The sequence below is a fragment of the Photinus pyralis genome, unplaced genomic scaffold (assembly GCF_008802855.1).
Source record: "Photinus pyralis isolate 1611_PpyrPB1 unplaced genomic scaffold, Ppyr1.3 Ppyr1.4_LG4, whole genome shotgun sequence".
In the NCBI taxonomy this organism is placed as follows: Eukaryota; Metazoa; Arthropoda; class Insecta; order Coleoptera; family Lampyridae; genus Photinus; species Photinus pyralis.
Genome location: NW_022170511.1, coordinates 13,575,548 through 13,595,676, shown reverse-complemented (window position 1 = coordinate 13,595,676; position 20,129 = coordinate 13,575,548). Strand labels below are relative to the sequence as shown.

Here is a 20,129-nt window from a genome sequence, read left to right as displayed (position 1 = left end):
AAATTATGCACAACTTCTGATATAAGTTGTATAAATCGTTTACGCAGTATCATGGTTTCTTCAAATTCCATCCACAAATTGCCACCTACTGCAGGTAGTCTTTATCAGCACTGTTTACGCGTGAATTATCAAACATACATTTGGCTGAACAGTCTTAACCCAAAACCGTCTCTACCAGATCCTCTGGAAAATGGTTGGAAAATTGTTGGGAATAATTTCGTTCCAGTTCTTACAACGAAACCATCAATGCCTGCAGCTGATACATCTATTTTGGCTAAATGTAACTGCAGAAAAGGTTTTTGTTAATTACATTTTGTCTTTGTATTATTTTACATAACTTTATTTTTTAGGATGTTCCAGATTTCATTGTTCGTGCTCAAAAAAGCAATTACCGTGCATTGGCTCCTGTAAATGTATGGGACGGAAGCCCACTTGCAAAATTTCTTTCACGAAAAAGGTTCAGATTATTTCGAAAACCTCTCAAGAAACATCCGAATCGGTACTAGATTCTGATTAAGTATTTGCGTTAATGTTAAATAATTATATAGTATAAAATTTGCATCTAAAAAAATAAACAGTGACTGGGATATTTAATATCCAGAACGTTTTTAATATACACAAGTAGGGAGATACGCGACTTTCTGCCTTATAAACCGCGTGTATGCATATGCGCAAGCGATAATCGTCCTTACTCAGTCATAGGCGCGCGTTTATAAATAAATCGATACAAAACTCATTATTATAACAAGAGAGGGACAATAAAAATAAATAAAAAATAAAAAACTAATGCGGATAAATTTCTGAAAATTTAGGCTTAGGGGTTATTTGTCAAGTTATTCAATTAGGTTTCGGCCACAGTATTTTCAATTTTATACGACTGCCAGTTATATTTTGAGTTAACTCACACTTCGAGTGAGAATAAGATGCGTCAATTTACATTCATTTTTTTTATCTATGCAAACTTAGGACTACAAGTGAGTTTTTTAAGACGCTTTTGGAAAATAATAATAATCTAACTAAACTAGGTAACATTATATACTCTTTTCAGGAATTTTATTTCAGCCGATATTCACTATAACCATTGAATAAGCACCTTATATTCAATGCTATAACTGTACTTTTGGTATTTAGGTCGGTATGTATATGACCAATTTTTGTTTGAGGCAACGATCTTCAGTCCAGTTTTTCACGTAAAAAATGAGAGGATGACGAGGGTGTAATGTCCCATGTTTTGCATATATATTCAATTAGCTATTAAACCAACACGACTAAGTTTACTTCGGATAACATTTGAAATTGCAATGCGTTATTACAATAGTATTCATAAGTTTAGAAACTTGAATACTTAGAATTCTACTAATTGATAAAGGGTAGGGTTGGTTTCCTAACATTCCTTTCCATTGTGTATCCAAGTACGACATTAAGATAATCGCCGAATTAATTAAAACTAATCCCACATAAATTATGAAAGCAACACAAGCGTCAGTTACAGTTACGGAAGCACTTCCAGTTCTTATGTAGTAAATAATTTTCGCTTAAATTTACGACAAATCATATAAAATGGATTATTTTATAACTTCAGACGCAGTGTCTATTACTTTTCGTAGCGTGTCCCGACTGTGATGGATGAAAGAGGAACGCATTTCTGAGGTTTCATACATCATTTTACCTTTGTTTATGTTTAATGTTTTCAATGTACGTTTATAAATGTGGTATTGTGTTTGGGGTGACATTTAGCTCTTGTGAAAATGGCAGCAAATTAACTCCTTTATTATTTCAGATTCCGAACAATCTCCCGGTGTATATCTAAGAGACGATCCCTTATTTGGCAATCAACCCCCACATTGTGAACTTCGTGTACCTACAGCGGAACGTGCGGCACATTATTTAGACATTGCGATTGAGTCGAGGGCCCCCACTAAAGAGGAAGCTCGGAATTCTCACCTGTTATTTACATTGCACGTGTACCAATATAGCGTTGCGGGAAAAGGCGGAGGTAAGATTCGAATAATTGTTCTCTGCCATTTAGAAATCAGTACTGCAGAAAAAAGTTTCTAATTGCCTTCAAAATTTATTATAATTGAGTTTTCTTATCTAAGTTTCTTGCATGCTTAGCATCGTATATTTCTAAGAAAATCCCCAATGTAGCGTATCTTAAACTGGTTTTTTTATCTTAAAATTCTCCACTGAAAAATTGTTTCAGTCGCCGGAGGCAGAAGTCGACTGCATCTGTTCGACCTGGGGAATTCGGAACGCGGAAAATCGAGTGGCGGCATCCCCCTGTCGGGACTCGGTAATATTTTACTGGCAATCTTTAATGGACAAAAGCATTTACCATACAAGGAGCACAAGTTGACGCACTTGCTAAAAGATTGCTTAAATTCGCTGACGTGCCACGCCGCGATGATAGCTCATGTTTCATCTTACGCACAGAATTACTTGGACACGCTTACGACGGTGCAACTCGCTTCAAGAATTCATCGAATGCGTAGGAGGAGAATCAAATTTGTATCGGCAGGGGTAGGAAATGGTTCGGGCGGAAGTTCTGGGGAAGAGGCTACGCGAACCACGGGGACAAGCAGCGAGCCCGATCCCTCCAGCAGCGATTTATCTGCAGACACAGTTATTTACGTCGGTCCAGCCGACGACGCGACCGATGGCGAACATCCACCAGTTTACATACCCAGCCTAAACTCGGGGGATAATCGTTGCGCCATGAGCAAAGCGTTAAGAGGCTCAACGGCTGAACAACGATTAAACAAAGTTTCCGTACTTCAGAAGCCATCGGTGTCTGATGAAAAAACGTCCACTCATCGCCCGTCTATTAAAACTAGTTGTCAAAGCAATAAAACTTCTCCGGCGCACACAAATAGTCCCAAGTCATCACCCAGCCGCATTCCGTCCACGAAAAGTAAAACGCAATTGTTAGAGGGTATAAAGCATTCTGTTAACGGAGGAAGTGACGAGCATTGGATCGACGGACCCCGCATTTCCAAATCGAAAGTCGCGGAAGCGAGACATTTAATGAAAGAACCTTGTCACGTAAAAAAGCGCGAGACGTGGATTGATGGTCCCATGCACGCGGACTCCGCAGCTTACGGATACATGGACAGTCACAAGAAGAACATGATCAGAAAGTGGGTCGAGCATCAAACTTCGCAAATTCAACGCAAACAATCGTCTTACATAAAAATTCACGACCAAAAATCGGGAAAAGAACAGTTCAAGGAATTAACGCAATTTAAAACGTACGACGAAGACGTTTTAAAAGCGATCGATAGCCAGAAAAACGAAAACATTGAAGAATCAGTCATTAGAACGGGCTTAAAGCTTTCAAGTGGGAAAGTAAACAACGATGCGATTTTAGAATGCAGGACGCCCGAAGAGAGAGAAGCAGAATTTAGTATAGCGATCGAAGAAGAATTTGAAGACGATGAAGAAGCAGTAGAAATGCCGCCCGCGTTGCCTTTGATCCAACCTCTCAGTAGTAGGGAGGTTTCTATGGAAAGCTTGGACAATCTTCTTAAAGAACGTTTAATTTCTCATCAATCGGCCCACGAGGATGACCTAGACGACAACATTTGCAGTGACGAAGATGAGATTTTGGAAATAATAGAAGTTGAGGAACCTCTGGAACCGGTACCCACGCAAGATTGTTGTTTGCAAGTGACAGAGGAAGATATCGCGTTTTGCATGGGAATCCTCGAAAATCCCTTGCCGGAGGTGGACCAGGAAAATCCGCTGGACCATCCGTTGAGAATTTTAAGCCAAGAAAATTTAACGGTAGTGTCTACGTTTACGGACTCTATGTCCGTTTATACGGATTTGGAGCGCATATTACCAAGGCATAGATATGATCCTAAGTACGGTCTATACAACGACGATTATGAAGATCCTGATAATCCCTACATTAAAAACGACATGTCTGACGAGGTCTCACAACAGAAATTTAACCAACTGGCGCGATTGCACGAGTTGTATTCTCATAGCTTGGCAAAAGCTGGTGTTACAGGCTCTGATGTGTATAAACAGTTAAAGCCTAATTTAAAACCCCTAACTCGCTGTGAATCTTTATCGCTATCTGACATGTTGTATGGAGTCAACGGTCTCGAAACCAGCAGTATATACAGTGAGCCGGCCTACATTCCCGACGAAGAAAAATTTTGCGAGAACTGCAAAGTAAGTATGACCAGACCTGCCACAGCTCAGCATTGGTATGACGATGCTCATTTATCGTTTAGTAACAATGAACTGAGTGCTACCGAGTCCGCTCTCCCTCCGATCAGTAGGAGATTTCAAAGGTATTGCCACAAATACCCGAAGGATAGTGATACTCTGGCACACTTACGACATCCCGATGGTGCCTCGAATCCGAATTTACGCGAAGAGTCGGAACGGACTCCCGGAAATGGCGCTTCTGCAATAGCTGGTAGTAAACGTAGTTATAGTAACATAATTCCGCCGGAAGAAGTAAAATCTAGTCGTCCTCTAACTCCCCCCAACAGTCTTCCTTCCACCGAGAGAATAAATCGAAACATAATTAGCATCGAAGGCGGTTTCACTTCGATTAAGTTAAACCAAAAGCAGTCTGACGATTACGATAGCGGCCACGACTCTACACCTCGAACGTCAAAGCATAGCCCGGCCGCCATATCGCGAAGAGCTGAAAGTGGTTACGACAGTGTTGTGCGCGATAGCGAAAGCTCCAGTATAGACTCAGACACGAGCCGTTTGTCGCACTTGCATAACCGACGAGGCAAATGCAAGCACAAGCACGACAAATCGTTTTGTTCTTGGTTCTTGCATCCCTTCACCTGCAAATACATACACGAACCTCCCGAAACTCATTTTTAATGGCGTGCAACTGCTAACAGCAGTTGAACCTCAGGAAAGAGATGGCTGTTTTACTCTAACATTGAAGCAAATCGAACTAGACCTGCAGGCTACATATACCTACCTTAAGTTTTGTGCTTTTTTAACTTGAAATTTACCTGTAAACATATTTTTAATACTAAAAGCTTTTGGATACCTATACCATTCCAAACGTTTCGATTCTTCCAAGCATATCATAATACTCGCCAATGATAGGGGAACAAAATTGTATATCTTGCCAATCTTTTTTACGAATTTATTACCCTCAGCTTAAGACTGTTTCTAAATTTGAATTAGATCCAATTTTTTATACATATATATTTTCTTGTACAAAAAAAAACTGTCATAGGTATTATTGTTCTTATTAAGTTAATGTAATACTATTATTTTGTGATATTTGTAGTTAAAAATTGTATCACTGCCTAAGTCTCATCTTTTTTCACAGCATGTAATGTATTGTAACTAGTGTACATTTTGTATTTATTTTAAATTGTATACTGTTGATTCAGATTGATTTGTAATATAGCTGTTACAGTTGTATTTAAGTAAACATTAAACATTCACTGAATTTACTTTTATTCACCCTGTAAGGCGCACTTGGATAAAGTAAATGAGCAAATGAAATTACTTTATTCCTTGCACTTCTGCTAACAGTTTTATAAAAAGTCGTTCGAAGTTAAGCGGCGCCCGTTAACAAAGAGGCGATCTATGGAAGATGCGAGAGATATTCCTTCCCCTCTCGAGTGTATAAGGCGGTGGATGCTAAACGGCGATTGATACGAAAAAGGCGTCCGAAGTTAAGCGGCGGTCGTTATCAAGGAGGGCCAAGATAATACCATTGTATTATAAATACAATGATAATACCACACTACATTGACACCATCTGCATAAATTTTAAACGCTCAATTTTGTCAGCGGGATATGTCGCTGTCCACGGAGAATGTTTTTACCACAATAGTAGCGATTATTCCACTGCATTTGCAGAGAATATTAGAACAATGGCTCTTTATATTGTGTATTAGTCACGCCTTGTGTAGGCGTATCGCATTCTTTCACTGTTCTTTTTCTGCTCTAATTCATTGAATAATCTAATTTAAATTAATAATATCACAGATTTAAATATAATTTAAATCTGAGATAATATACTCCACACTGAACAGTTACAGAAAAATCTGCCGTAGGTATTTCTCATAAAGAATTGAAAGTATAAGCATTGTATTTATTCGTTTATAAATACAATGGTACAAGGTACCTTCAGTTTCAGCCTGACAATCTACCTGTTCCTGTTTACAATTACACAATTTTGACATGTCCAAAAAACGGCTATCTACCTAACTCATGCTAGGAAGCTAAAAAAGTTTTTGACAGTCTTACATCTTTTATGCCTAATGTGAACTACCAAAATTTTGCCGAGAAAAAATATTTTAGCTTTTTGCCTTTTGACACTTTTTTCTCAGTTTTTTTGTCATAAAACCTGACAGAAGGTCTTTGGAAGAATTTAATAAAAATAAGTTAGTTAAACCAATTCGATGCCGTTATTTTAAAAATCTGACCCGAAGATAGGCAATTAACATGGGAAAAATGTTTTTTGGAGATTGTGCTCCCCATGTTAACTTAGAGGGCTGCTAATGACTAAAATATTGATATAGAAGCATGGCATACTTCAAGCTTTTGTTTAGGTATATACCGTTATCCGAATCATGTTTGTTATACTGTACAGGTGATTATATTGTCTCCATATTGTTTATTAAGTAGGTATTTATTTATGTATTCACAAAGAAGTTTATCAGTGTGCTGTCGCTGTGTATGGTTCGATTTAACTATTCCATGAAGTAAGTACCGCATACAGTCCGATTCTTCGCTGTATCTGTTGCGTGCTCGTCTCATGCGGACTGCAGGTCTTGTATCTTACCAATATACGAGAGGGGGGGGGGGGGTGTCTTCGTATGAGTCGTTTAACTATATTCCGAGAAGGGAGTACCTGATCCGGTCGGATCATTCGCTGTATGTTATAAATATAATAATAATAAATCGGACGATGCGTACGCTATACGAGAAGGGGGTCCTCTAATTAACTTTTGTTGATTTTGCAAAACTCACGCTACGTACTAGACGTCTGCAAAACAAAACAAAATCTCCCTGTAATTCGAATCAACCGACCAATATTCCACAACTCACTGTGCCCCAAGATTTCAAACAAACTGACTTCAGAAGCTGAGTGACATTAGCGGATCAAAAACGAACTAGAAATTGCTTTAATGCCCAGATTTGAGATTGACCAGTGTACTACTTTTTACTTTTTTTAAGTTACCGCTTGTTCGAATAGCTTCAAATTTACTCAAAGTCATACTCAAGAATTTTGTAGAACAAATTCGTACTGACGATTATTTAAGAGCTTTCAACAACTAATTTAATGCGTCAATTAAAAATTGATTGCTTCGTTGTGGTTCCGGAATCTCCAAGAACAGTCTAAGTGCCGTATGGTTAAGTATAGTGACTACCTACTTATTGGTTAAGTAATTTTTTTGCGCATTTTTTAAGAGTTAAAAAAATGTGCTATTGTTTGCGTTTTGTCCGTCCGTCCGTCCGTCCCGACCCATTTCTACCGTTTCGAACTACTTGTAGGTGTCATGGTATTCTAATGAAAGGTTTCATCGAAATAAATTGGTTTGTACAAACTATAACTTTCCCGTGCGACTCTTTTTCGAGAATAGTGAGCGACGGGGCCTGGGGGGGAGGGGGGGTTAAAAATCAATTTGATCTCTCATTGTATTCTAATTAAGGAACCGTTTTTTTCTACCAACTACTGCCCGTCTTTCTGTTGAAACTAGTTTTATCCTCCATGGTACTCTAATGAAAGGTCTTAACCAAATGAATTAATTTCTACCAACCATAGCCCTCCTCCTCGACCTCTTATCGTGATCGGGTATATTCCCTAAATTTCCTTATACCTACCTCATGAACGGATTGTCGGAAGAGGGTACTCACAAAGGGCGATTGCGACGTCTGCAAGAAATATATCCATTGGTGATGTCAAAACAAAAGCTATTTCGGTTAAAAAAATGCGCTTTATCTGCCAGAGTTGTGCACAATTTTAATCGACATCAAACCATCTTGCACCCAAAGGGCATAGTGCTGAGGACTTGCTTAGGATAAACATTGTTCTTTACATGATAAAATCCGAATAACATTGGCATTGGTGTAAAAAAATTGCCTAATATTTCGTAAAGCGTTTCTGATTCTAGGTTGGTGTTTCAACACTTTCTCTGTATCTAGCCTATAACCTAATAAAGCGTTTAAAGATGTATTTTTTTTATGAATTCAAGTATTCTTAATTTCTAAATATGGAAAGATATAAAGAATTTGAACTGTGAACTTAACAGATAGGGCGTTGTTTGAGCAATGATAAAGTATCCAGAAGTTGAATGTCAGTGGTAAAGTGCTAATATGGGGAACTTCACCACCTTTTTGTGGCTTTTTTTAAATTTGTTACTTGTTACACGTGGCTTTCCTGCCGATTTACTGTACGATTACGAAAATATAGGTAGTTTTCTAAATAGTGCCGATGAAGTATCGAGTTCCGAAATAAAACTTAAAGTGCCTATTGTGTTTTATGGGCAGGTGTATTCTTCAATATTTGTGAGTCTATTTTAATACCTACTTATTGATTAGTAATTGCTACATTTTGTAATTTCTTCATGTGAAACTATCGTAAAATAATCTTAAATAATGTTAGGCTATCAGCGTTTATGCTAAAGGTCACAATTCATTCATCCTAAATATGTAAAGTGGTCAATGATCTTCCGAGAAGTCTCAAAACAAGAATTAGGACTAGCTGATTTTTAGGTCAATTCAAATGGGCTGCTATCGTTTCAAACAGATATTCCCACTTTTTTTAACATCGAATTCCCTTTGGACTATCCGGTCATCGCGCCTCTATACTCCAACGTTGACATCAGTAAAACGGGAACTATTTCGTATTATGAAACTAGCAATGCGGATCTAATTGCCAGAGCTTCAAGAAACGTGCACAAAGCGTTTTCGTACTCTGGAGATTTTCTGGCGACCAGTTTGTTTGTTGCTACTTGGTCGCGTGTAGGATATCACAGAAATGGTACCGATAAACTGAACACTTTTCAAGTTGTAATTATTTCGGATGGCGATGACTCCTTCGTAGAGTTTTTGTATCCGGAAAATGGCATTCAATGGATTCAAGGAACTGGAGCGGACAGTGGTTTACCCGATGCGCGTGCTCAGGCCGGATTTATTGGTGCTGACGACAGATTCTATGTACTTCATGGATCTGGTACAGATCAAATAAAAAATATAGAAAGGTACGTTCTCGACTATGGTTAGCTTTTAAAAAAATGGATTGTTACAGATGGTCTAACACCGACGTGCCCGGTCAGTGGATCTATAGGGTTGGTAGAATAGACAGTGATGCAAATATCGAAGAACCGGATACTTATAATAACGGTACCCACTACAATACTATCTATGTATATGAGAACAAATCTATAGCCAAATTGTTGCAGTGGTTGACAACACCGTGCCCAAATCTTGTGAAAAAGGTGCCAGTCAGTGTCACGGATTTGCGAAATGTATAGACCATGCCGAAGGCTTTTGTTGCTCGTGTCGGGAATTATACTATGGAAATGGCAAATTTTGTGTTAAAAAAGGTAAAGTATAGAATGTCGTCTTCAGTTACCTATCATAGGGAGTATAGGGAAGATTTTCATAAAACCTCTAATATGGCGCTGAACAGCAACTTAAAAAATTAGATGATGGAACGTCTTACGCCTGTATTACATAGATAGAATTACAATCTTTTCAACCTTTTGTACTGATAGAAAAAGATTTGGTTACTCGTTGAAAGTTAATTACGAAAGGTGGTTGACGCAATTTAATTCAGGAACAAACTCTGCTTCAGGTTACTTACTCACTGTTTATTAGTTAAAATTTGATTTATTCCTGGTTATAAATTACCAATTTTCCGCAGTATGTCAAATTTTACGCTTCTAACTTAGGGTTTGCAGCAAACGAATTAATTGTCTTTAACCTTTTTACCGGTGGGCGCTTTATTTATAATTTTATTAGCACCTCGAATAAAAAAATTAAGTGCACAACTTTGGTTAATAAACTGGTTTTTCAACTTAACTAACCACTCCAATTATAGTAATTAATTTCAACTTTCGCACTAAAATATAACGTACGTTACCGCGGCTAATAGTTCTCTTGAATCTTTCGATGGTACGAACTCGTTTTGACTCAATACAAATATAAATGTTACGCGATGTAAAAATGTCGCGCTTGAGTTACATAGGTTCACCTCGATAGCTTGCTGAAGAATCCTGCACTCCCACCAAATTTTTCATAGCCCGATTTGAAAAACCGAAACGGCCCTCCCCAGAGAACTCGGCGTAGCCTGCCTTTTTTCTGCATTGGCAGATATAGCGGAGAGTGCCTCTCTCGTGCTCCGTAGCAACGGTTTTTAGAACCAGCACGTTTCGACTCTTATCTGCTTGAACAATCGTTTCTTATCTTAACGCGCTTTATTTTTGGTACGCTATGGAAGCCCATGTAGCGTCATCGCCCTAGAATTGCGGAATCTGTATCCGTGAGGGATTTTTCTCGCAAAGTGCTTTGCATTTTCGTAGTGGGCCCCTAAACTGTTAGGTAAATCGTTGCTTGGAAATCTTCATCTTTTTATAACTCCAATAGTCGTTGGAAGGGTCCTCATCCAGCTTGGATAAGTTTCATAAGCCGTTCCAGTTTCATTGGCTGCTTACGAAAGTGTGGGTGCGTGTGACCCAGGTTGGGTAGGGGAGATTCTTGGAATTCTGGCATTTCCTTGATTTATAAAGAAAATGGGTACTACCTGTTTTACTAACACTTTACAACATAAAAATAAAAGGATTCTCATTATCTAATACTGAATCGAAGGAAACACTTGACAGCACATGAACACTACACATTTCAATTTCTTTTTTGATTTTTTAAATCGATCAAAGTAAATAACTGATTCTTTGTTTAACTGATTAAAAAACTACATTACCAAACACCTTTAAAGGATCGACTCATTTTGAATATAAGAAAAATGCATCAATATTCAATACTAAGGGCTACCACTTGGTCGTTTAGACTCGAAAAACTGTTTGATCCACTAGGCTGATCAAAATGATTGAAAAGGGCAATCGATAGAAATTTCTAGGTCTCGTATAATGAATGGCATCTTTGATTTAAAGTTGGATATACGACGGGAAAATATCGCATCGCTTAGGTCTTTGAGTAGAGGGATAGGGGCGTCAAATATTATTAGGGAATAATTTTTCGGCCATCGGCGGACCGACAACAATACAAAACTATAAAAGAGCTTTGTACCCTTAATCATTTTCTTTAGAAGGGACGCCCTATAATGTGTCATTTTATCTCTAATTTAAAGTGCGATTCGGAAAGAGTAAAACGAAATTTACAAATAAATACAAAAAAGGTCAATTGTGGACACCGAAAAATTGTTATATTGTAAACCGTTAATCTTTGGTCGCCTATACCTACTTACATTTGGTAATGTTTCAGATGCTCCAATTCGAGTGAATGGAAAAGTGAATGGAGAAATTAACGGAGAAAAATTGAGCAACTTAGATCTTCAGTCCTACATCGTAATGGTAGATGGAAGAGCGTACACAGCAATATCGAAAATTCCCGAACCGATAGCGCACAGCTTTCAATCGCTGTACACCGTTGGAGGATTACTAGGTTGGGTATTTGCAAAACCTGTTGCAGACTCAGTCAATGGTTTTCAACTGACTGGAGGTGTTTTCAATCAGACCGCAACAATCATTTTCAAAAATACTAACCATAAAGTAACCATTAAGCAGAAAGGTTTAGGACTGGACGTGTACGATCAGTTACGTTTAGATATTGAGCTGCAGGGCGATATACCTCAGCTGTTGCCGGAGGCGAAAGTTAATATGGACGATTACGAAGAACAGTTTACCCTAACTGGGCCCGGTATACTACAGTCGTCATCCGCAAAGAGTTTCACGTACAACAATTTGGAAGGAAATTCGGTTACTATTGAATTTTCTTTGGATCAATCTGTTATTTTTGACTATTGCAAATACAGCGCGGTTCCTGTAGGTACAACGTGGAGAGTCAAAAGTTCAAAAAATTTTATCAGTTATGAGTCCAAGGAGCAGCTTGCTAGATTTGGTCTGAGCAGTAAAGTGAGTCCTGTTGGCGGTGAGTTTTATTTATTTGCATTGCAGTTTTCTTAATCAACTTTTCTGCAGACTTTGATCCATGTGCGGAGGGGAAAGCAGTGTGTGGCACCAACAGCGCATGCGTGGTAGAAAATGACTCGTTCATATGCGCTTGTCACCCCGGATTCGAATATATTTACAAAGAAAACGGAGAGGCTGTATGCGAAGACGTCAATGAATGCCAAAAAGGTTTAAATGAGTGTGATTACAATGCGCAATGTGTCAATCAAGTCGGTAGTTATTCTTGCACCTGTAACCCCGGATTTGAGGGTAACGGTTACTATTGTGAAAATGCGCAGAATTGCAGAAACGTACGATGCCCTGAAAACTCGGAATGCGTAGACAACGGTGTCGCATACTGTCAGTGTTTGCCTGGATTCACCGGAAATGGCCAAGTGTGCGTACCGATTATCAATCGCAGTTGCCACATTGCAAATAATTGTTCACCGTATGGATATTGTGCAATAGATCAACTCACGAACAGCTACTACTGTCAATGTCTACCGGATTACATCGGCGATGGGTATTACTGCGAACCTGACTCTGCATTACGCCCTACTACAATACAAACATATACCGAAGAACCTGTAACAGCACACTGCCAGTTTGGTTCGTGTAGGTGTCCTCACGGTTACGAAAGGCAAGGAGAATACTGTGTATTAGCTGTGGAAAAAGAGACAACCACCAACGAGATTACTACTCCGGAGATAGAAACCGAAACGGAACCATGTAATTGTTACATTTTTAATTATAACAAGCAAAGAAAGCCACAAAGGTAATCGTGCAATCCACCTCGTTGTCCAGTAATACTGTATTTTACAAATAATCACGCGGCTTGCCCAAATTTACGAAACTCAAAATTTACCGAATTCATAAACACACGTGACAATTTTTTTAAAAGCAATTACAAACACCTTACAAATTAAAATTATACCCTAACTTTCCTCGACACTACCTAAATTAAAGCTATCCAACGCAAATTTAACGTTTATGAAACCCTACAGACGAAAATAGAACAAATAATTCCACTTCTTCATCTTTTGATAATAAAACCTCACTGGATCTGAAATTTTTGAATTCTGGCACACCATAGTCTTTTATAAGATCTTTCTATCCACTTAGCTATAAAGTCATTATTTCCAGATGCAACGTATTCTCCTAGAAAGCGTGCTCTAGTGGTGCTCTTTCAGAATTATTTTTTTTTGGTTTGCCCTACACCTACAGTCTTCCCCATTTCATAAATTTCTGTTTTTTTGGAGACATGTCAGGATCGCACTCGGAAACTATTCACTTAAAAATAAAAATCGAAGAAATTTCAATGCGTTAGCGGACTCTCGTTACAAAAGTCATACAAGCGAGCGTTAAGAAAAGAAGGCGGCTTTTTCTGATGATATTATTCTTCTTCGGTTAATTGTAGAAAAATTAGAATTGAATGATATTTCCAATGGTGATTTATTGCCACTTGATGAATAACTACAGGGCAATTGATCACTTGTAATGAAACCATCTTGAATCCTATGGGATGAAACTGACAGCTTTTGATCAAAATATTGCAAGCCAGAACTGATTACCTTGTGGTTTTCTGCCTTTGCCGTACGTTGCTTTTACCGCCGTATTTCTATTATAGTATCACGACCTGAAGCTCAGTGTTTCAAGTCACAATGTTTTTGTCCTCGCGGCTATCAGTTAGAGGCGCTAACAAACTCTTGCCTACCTAAGTTTGCCGGTACTTTAGAAACAATGGGCTTTTCCGGTTTTAAGAGTAAATGAGGAAGAGTTTCGAAGGCGATTCTAAACGGTTTCCTATTTTAGTTTCTTGCAACGTGCTCAACAATTGCCACAGAAACGCCCAGTGCGTCTTCGAATTAAGTACGAACAACCATCAGTGCATCTGTAACATTGGATTTGATGGGGATGGTTATTACTGCGTTGAAACCGAGGTACCCTGTACTACAGAGATTGATTGCGATCCGCATGCGACATGTATCTACGAGGATCATCTGAAGAAGTCAATTTGTGTATGTAACGTTGGATATCGAGGAAATGGGGGTCAGTGTAGTAAAGGTGGGCAGTATTGTTGAGAGCCTTAAATTAATCAATGTGCCTTTACAGGAGGATGTATCTCCCATGATCAATGTCCACTGAATGAGCAGTGTGCGTATTCAAGTTCTATCGGAGCATACGAGTGCATATGTAAGGAAGGACTAGATCGCGATTCCCAACAACAGTGTGTACGCATAGAAGGAACCTGTGGAGGCGGTATTTGCGTAGAGCACGCTGAATGTTTCAATGACGAACTTCAACACATCAGCTACTGTAGATGCAAAGCAGAATATGAAGGGGATGGAATCACAGAGTGTAGGCCAAAACCTATACCGTGTAATGTTGTAAATAATTGTGATCCCCAAGCGCGCTGCTTGTATCACCAAGAAACTGGGCACTATCGGTGTGTGTGCAATGATGGATTCAATGGCGATGGAATGTTTTGCTATTTAGAGCGCAACTGTCACAATGATCCATACATGTGCCACGCTCGGGCAATGTGTGTAAAAAATGCCGAACTCAAATACACTTGTGAATGCCAGCCCGGTTACACGGGTAATGGTACGATATGCAAGGAATCTCCAAGACCAGAAGGCAACTTCCTGTTCCTTAATCAAGGAAAAGCTACGTTACGCATACCGTTTGATAATGCTCAGTCTGCAAAATTAACACATATTAATGCAATGCAAACTGCCGTTGGATTGGACATTGACTGCTTAGTAGGCAGAGTATATTGGAGTGATATTATTGGAGGAGTTATAAAAAGTTCAACTTACAATGGCAGTGCGGTTTTGGATTTCGTTGTGGATGGTAAGTACATACCATAATCAACACTTCGTTAGAATTTTGCACCCAGTAAAACGAAACACTACTATACAGGATGACACTATTAAAACTTTCAAAGAGCCACATCTTTTTCCAATTAGACATATGATAACAGGGGGAAATCGATTTCTGTAGAATCTAGGGAGATATAATCATATAAGCATAATCAAAGAGTAATTATTAAGTATTCTTTAACATAATATAACACACTATGATATAAGTAAGGGCCCTATTCCTAAATTTTGAATTGTGATATCACTCTTGAACTTGATACATCATGAGAAAGGTCATGAAAAATGGACAAATTGAAGAAAACGTGAATTTGACGGTTGCCTCTGTTCCGCGCTGTGTCCAGCCGGGCAAACTGTCTAGTTTTCGGGACACTAGAGCCCTTAGAACCGTTCGAGTAACTAAAAAAAGAAATCATCAGGACACCAGAATTAAATTAAACGTGGGCGTTTCGACAGCAAAGAGAATACAAACCTTATTGCCGGCCTGTGTGGCGCAGTGGCATGGAAGCTCGTCTGCAGTAAGGGTTAAAGGAAAACTCGTAATTGTATAGTGCGTGATTTGGTAAACTCTCATTTGCGTTTGTAATTAATACGTATAAATAGGTACAATAAGATTTGTACTTACTCTCCAATTGTTCGCTGATTATGATAACTTTGTTGTCGAAACACATACGTTTTTTTTTTAATTTGTATTGTAGTGTCAAGGTGTTTTCGTATGAGTTTTTGTTGTCTACTTATTACTATACGGTTTTTTAAATCGTATACAGGGTGGTGACTTGCGTAACGCATCATAGGGATTTCAATGTAAAATTCATAACATGCGATTATTGGCTCCCCAAATTATTTTAGAGCAAACATGTATGAAAGTGTTTTGTAGCAAAACATTTTTTTACGTCTATCAACCGTATTAGTTTTCAATTTTTTTCATATAAAGACGGAAAATTGGAAAAATAAAACCCGCATCTTTTTCAATAATCTGCGATGCCATGGAATTTTCTAAAACAAAAAGCTAGATATCCAGTTATCAATTAGCAGCAGTTCGAAATGGATTTTATGATCGACTTGGTTACTGTATTGCAGTTAATAATGACTTATTCGAACATTTATTGTAAATTGTTATATTAGGAAACCGTTTTTAGTAATTTGGTCTTTCTTTATGTTGAATTCGCTGTTCTAAATATAATACTTTTTGATAGAATTTGATTTGTTTTATAGCAGACATTCCATGGCATGACGGATATTGACGTAGTTTTTGTATTATAAAATTCCATGGCGTCACAGATTATTGAAAAAGATGTGGGTTTTATTTTCCAATTTTCCGTCTTTATTATACAAAAAATTGAAAACTAATATGGTTGATTGACGTAAAAAATTTTTTTCTACAAAAAAACTTAATACATTTTTGCTCTAAAATAATTTGGGGAGCCAATAATCGCATGTTATGAATTTTACATTGAAATCCCTATGATGCGTTGCGCAAGTCACCACCCTGTATATGGTTCATGAGCCATATGCTAAAATAAATTTAAGTAATAATTTTGACAATATATACTGACGCTTGCAAATGCCCAATTTTTCATAAAAATCGAATTATCTTTAAAACTACTAGCGTTTCGGATATTAACCATATAATAAAAAAGACGTACAGTTACACGTAAAATTCAAAAATGCATTCATATACAGGGGATTCTATTTAAAAAATGTACCATTTGGGCGTCCTACTTTATGGGCGCACCCTGTATAATTCCAAATATTTTTTAAAATGTGGAGAATATTCAACCATACCATAATACAAAAGCACTCTATCGAAAAATCTTATCTTCAAGGCATTAAGTTACTCTGCGCAATTGTTGACTCACCCTGTACATGTGAAAATGTAGGTTTTTAATTTAACAATATTAATATCAAAAAAATTTTGTATTCAAGTATAAAAATAACTAAAGAACTAATGTTTCACATCTTATTCATCCCCCTTTAAGCCTGCTTTACAGTCTCTTAACATCTCTTTCCAACCTGCATTCCTTCTTCTTCTTTTCTCCTCTTCATTTCTCCCTCATTTCTTCTTTCAGTTCATGAGCTCCCATTTACCCCTTTTCCGCGCTTGTTTCACATCTTTTTTGCATTATCGCTTCAGTTCCTTAAATTCCCTCAAATCTACGTGACGTATAATTCACGCCATCGCATCGTTGCGTCTTTATCACATCTTGTTTACGTTACCTTAAGATCTCCTTCAAGTCTTCCTCACCATTACTCTTCGCCACTTCTCCTTTCACTCTTCTCTTATCATACTGCCATTTCTCCTCCTTTGCATTTTCCCTTTTAATCTCCGCATCCCTCACGGTTTCTTTACGTCTTCAAGTCTTCCCCATCATTGTTTAATATCTCCTTTAACCCTTTCCCTCATCATACCTGCCTCAATCTTCCCTCGCACATCCTTCACGATCTATCTACCCTTCACACCCATTTTACCATTTCTTCGCACTTTCATCAAGTTTATTTGGTGCTTCGCTCACATTTTCTTCTCGCAAATCTTTTACAGCGCCGAGGTACATGTGCGTATCTAAAAAAAGGAGTTCCTGTTAGTTTCAGATCTCATACCCTTTCACGCTTGCTTCATATTACGCGCCCACACTCCTTATTTTTTACAACTGGTGCTTCCTCCAGGTTTCCATACTTCACATTTCTGTAACCACTTCCCCCTTCCCATCGTACCTATTTCAATCGCGCACTTTCTTCTTGTGTCTTGTAGACTCGTCAACGTCATTTTGGCATCTCCTCTTTAATATCCTTCGCATATTCTTCAAACCTTCTTAATGACCGGTTGCTGCACATTTACCTCCACCCTGTTCATGTTTTTAACGCATTTCTCGTGCTTTTTGTGCTCTTTTACCACCCGCACGTTAGCAAAAAATGACCCGCACTTTTTTTAACGGAAATACACGTTTTGAAGTACCAGGAATTCTGTCCTCTCCTCCTCTCATCATGCATCCTACGCGTCTCTTTCACGCTACCGTTTTGTTTATCCACGCATCTTTCAAACCTTCTTTTCTATTCCTTTTTCTGCCTTCCATATTGCTCGTTTGAAATGTCCCCCCCCCCCTTCTGTCTTATATCACGCTAACGCCTGCCTTATGGCTCTTTGATATCCGCTTCACGCTTATTTGACAGTTTTTTAAGTCTTCTTCACGCCACTCTTTTTTTATACCTCTCTCGATTGTTCTTCACGCTTCCTGCTTCACTTTTCTTTGACTAGTTTGTTTTGCTTGTTTACCACCACATTTTTGTTATTATCCCCTCTCGCCGTCATGCCTACCAGCCTACTTCTTCACACCATTGTGACATTTTCTTCATGACACCTGATTTACCTCCTTTTTACATCCTCTTTACATCGCCCACTGGTTTTCTTTTGACATGGGGGGGGGGTCGTTTTCTACCAACTACTTACGTTCTTTCTGTCTCTTATCAAAGTACGGGGAGGAGGGGAAGGGGGTGTGGAACTGGATTTATCCTCCATGGTACTCTAATGAAAGGTCTCAACGAAAGGAATTAATTTCTACCAACCATAGCCGTTATACCTCAAGAACGGATTGTCGGAAGAGGGTACTCACAAAGGGCGATTGAAACGTCTGCAACAAATATATCTATTGGTCACAAACAAAAGCTATTTCGGTTAAAAAAACCTTTATCTGCACAAGAGTTGTGCACAATTTATACTTGCTCCTATTGTCTTACACTTTCGTCACGCTTCTCGTTTTGTACGTAAAGGTCGATTCACATTAGTGGTCACATCTCGGTCCACTCACGGTATTATATACGTATAATAAACGTGAGATAAATACAAATCTACCTCCGTTTCTTCATCTATAACAGATACGATGTTTTTAATTACAGATGTTGGATCACCTGAAGGTATAAGTATCGATTGGGTGTCTAGAAATGTCTACTGGACTGATTCGACTAAAGACACCATCGAAGTAGCCAATATCGAGACAAAATTAAGAACCACTCTATTTAAAACTGGCTTAGTTAATCCACGTGGAATTGCAGTACATCCCCAGAGAGGGTAAGCATATTAGCAGTTTTCGAAATTTTTAAATTTAATATTTTAGAAAAATCTTTTGGAGCGACTGGGACAGGGATGATCCAAAAATTGAGTGGGCGAATGCAGACGGTACCGGGCGTGAAATATTTTTAAAAAGTGACAGTGTGAAGCTACCAAACTCATTGGTTATCGATTTTGATACCGAACGTATCTGTTACGCGGATGCGGGTACGAAGAAGATTATGTGTCTCGATATTGACTCCAAGTATGCGCACACTATTGCAGAAAACTGCACCTATCCATTTGGAATAACAGTCACAGATGAAATCATTTATTGGTCGGATTGGATTTCGTAAGTATGCTTTGGTAGGAAATGACTCTAGAACATGTTCTCTAGGAAAAAAATTGAACGCGTAAACAAACACACACTGGAACGTTTGAAACCGCTAAATGTGCCCCTTGCTGGTACCAACAAATTGTACGGGTTAGTGGCCGTCCCTCAACATTGCTTGGGGTTAGTCAACGTGTGCCAATACTACAAGAGTCAGTGTCCGGTCAATCACATATGTTTACCAGATGGCAAAGGGAGTCGCAGATGTGTGTGTGGATACGACATAAGTTCCCCATCCAGTAAACCTCCTTGTATTCCGTAACTTTGTCGTTTATATTTTATCACCATTCATCATTCATTTGTAGAAATAAAGCAAAACGTGTTTATTTACTAACTCAGTACATTAATTCTTGGCTTCGGTTTCATCGTCCTGGTCTTGCTGGGGTGGTTCAGTATTACAGTACTTCTCAAAATCGGCCTTATACTTTAATAAATACACGCATAAGGCATTTATGGGTTCAGGGGGTCGCTCGCTGATTAAGTACTGTAAAGCTGGCATCAGTATGGGAACAACCGTTTCCTCTAGATATTGCTTTGGCGGCAATGCTGTTAAGTCAATTCTGTTGTAGTTCTTAAATAAGAACTGTTCTTCATTTTCGCTTTCTGCAATTATCTACAAAGGTAATCATCAAAGCACTGTATCCGCATTTAGCATACTTTAAGTAACTCGCAATATTTAGCCG

At 38.4% G+C, this 20,129-nt stretch overlaps 2 protein-coding genes across 3 annotated transcripts in view; both read left to right on the top strand.

The window, feature by feature from the left end:
* Positions 1-5,315, top strand: part of LOC116169480 (kinesin-like protein CG14535) — a 34,281-nt gene extending 28,966 nt beyond the window's left edge. Inside the window, exons 4-6 of one of the 2 annotated variants that reach the window (XM_031485584.1) lie at positions 1,781-1,996; positions 2,204-4,179; positions 4,242-4,375. In XM_031485584.1, the coding sequence (XP_031341444.1) occupies positions 1,781-1,996; positions 2,204-4,179; positions 4,242-4,244 (2,195 nt within the window). In that variant the 3' untranslated portion in view covers positions 4,245-4,375. Of the gene's footprint in view, positions 1-1,780; positions 1,997-2,203 lie in introns of both variants that reach the window. The other variant, XM_031485583.1, reaches the window with a different exon arrangement.
* A 2,965-nt stretch (positions 5,316-8,280) lies between these two features.
* On the top strand, positions 8,281-19,780 carry LOC116168805 (nidogen-like). Its single transcript, XM_031484794.1, has 11 exons — positions 8,281-8,511; positions 8,719-9,206; positions 9,254-9,348; positions 9,408-9,551; positions 11,449-12,114; positions 12,165-12,863; positions 13,947-14,198; positions 14,247-14,987; positions 18,905-19,076; positions 19,123-19,407; positions 19,453-19,780. Exons 1-11 carry the CDS (start codon positions 8,320-8,322, stop codon positions 19,706-19,708), a joined length of 3,990 nt encoding a protein of 1,329 aa, XP_031340654.1. The 5' UTR covers positions 8,281-8,319; the 3' UTR covers positions 19,709-19,780.
* Positions 19,781-20,129: the final 349 nt, after the last annotated feature.

Bases quoted from the DNA above. Each gene is read 5' to 3' on its own strand.
- LOC116168805 (XM_031484794.1), top strand. From the start codon at position 8,320: ATGGGGAACTTCACCACCTTTTTGTGGCTTTTTTTAAATTTGTTACTT. The intron at 9,552-11,448 runs GTAAAGTATAGA...GTAATGTTTCAG, and splicing joins CAAATTTTGTGTTAAAAAAG to ATGCTCCAATTCGAGTGAAT. The intron at 19,077-19,122 runs GTAAGCATATTA...TTAATATTTTAG, and splicing joins GCAGTACATCCCCAGAGAGG to AAAAATCTTTTGGAGCGACT.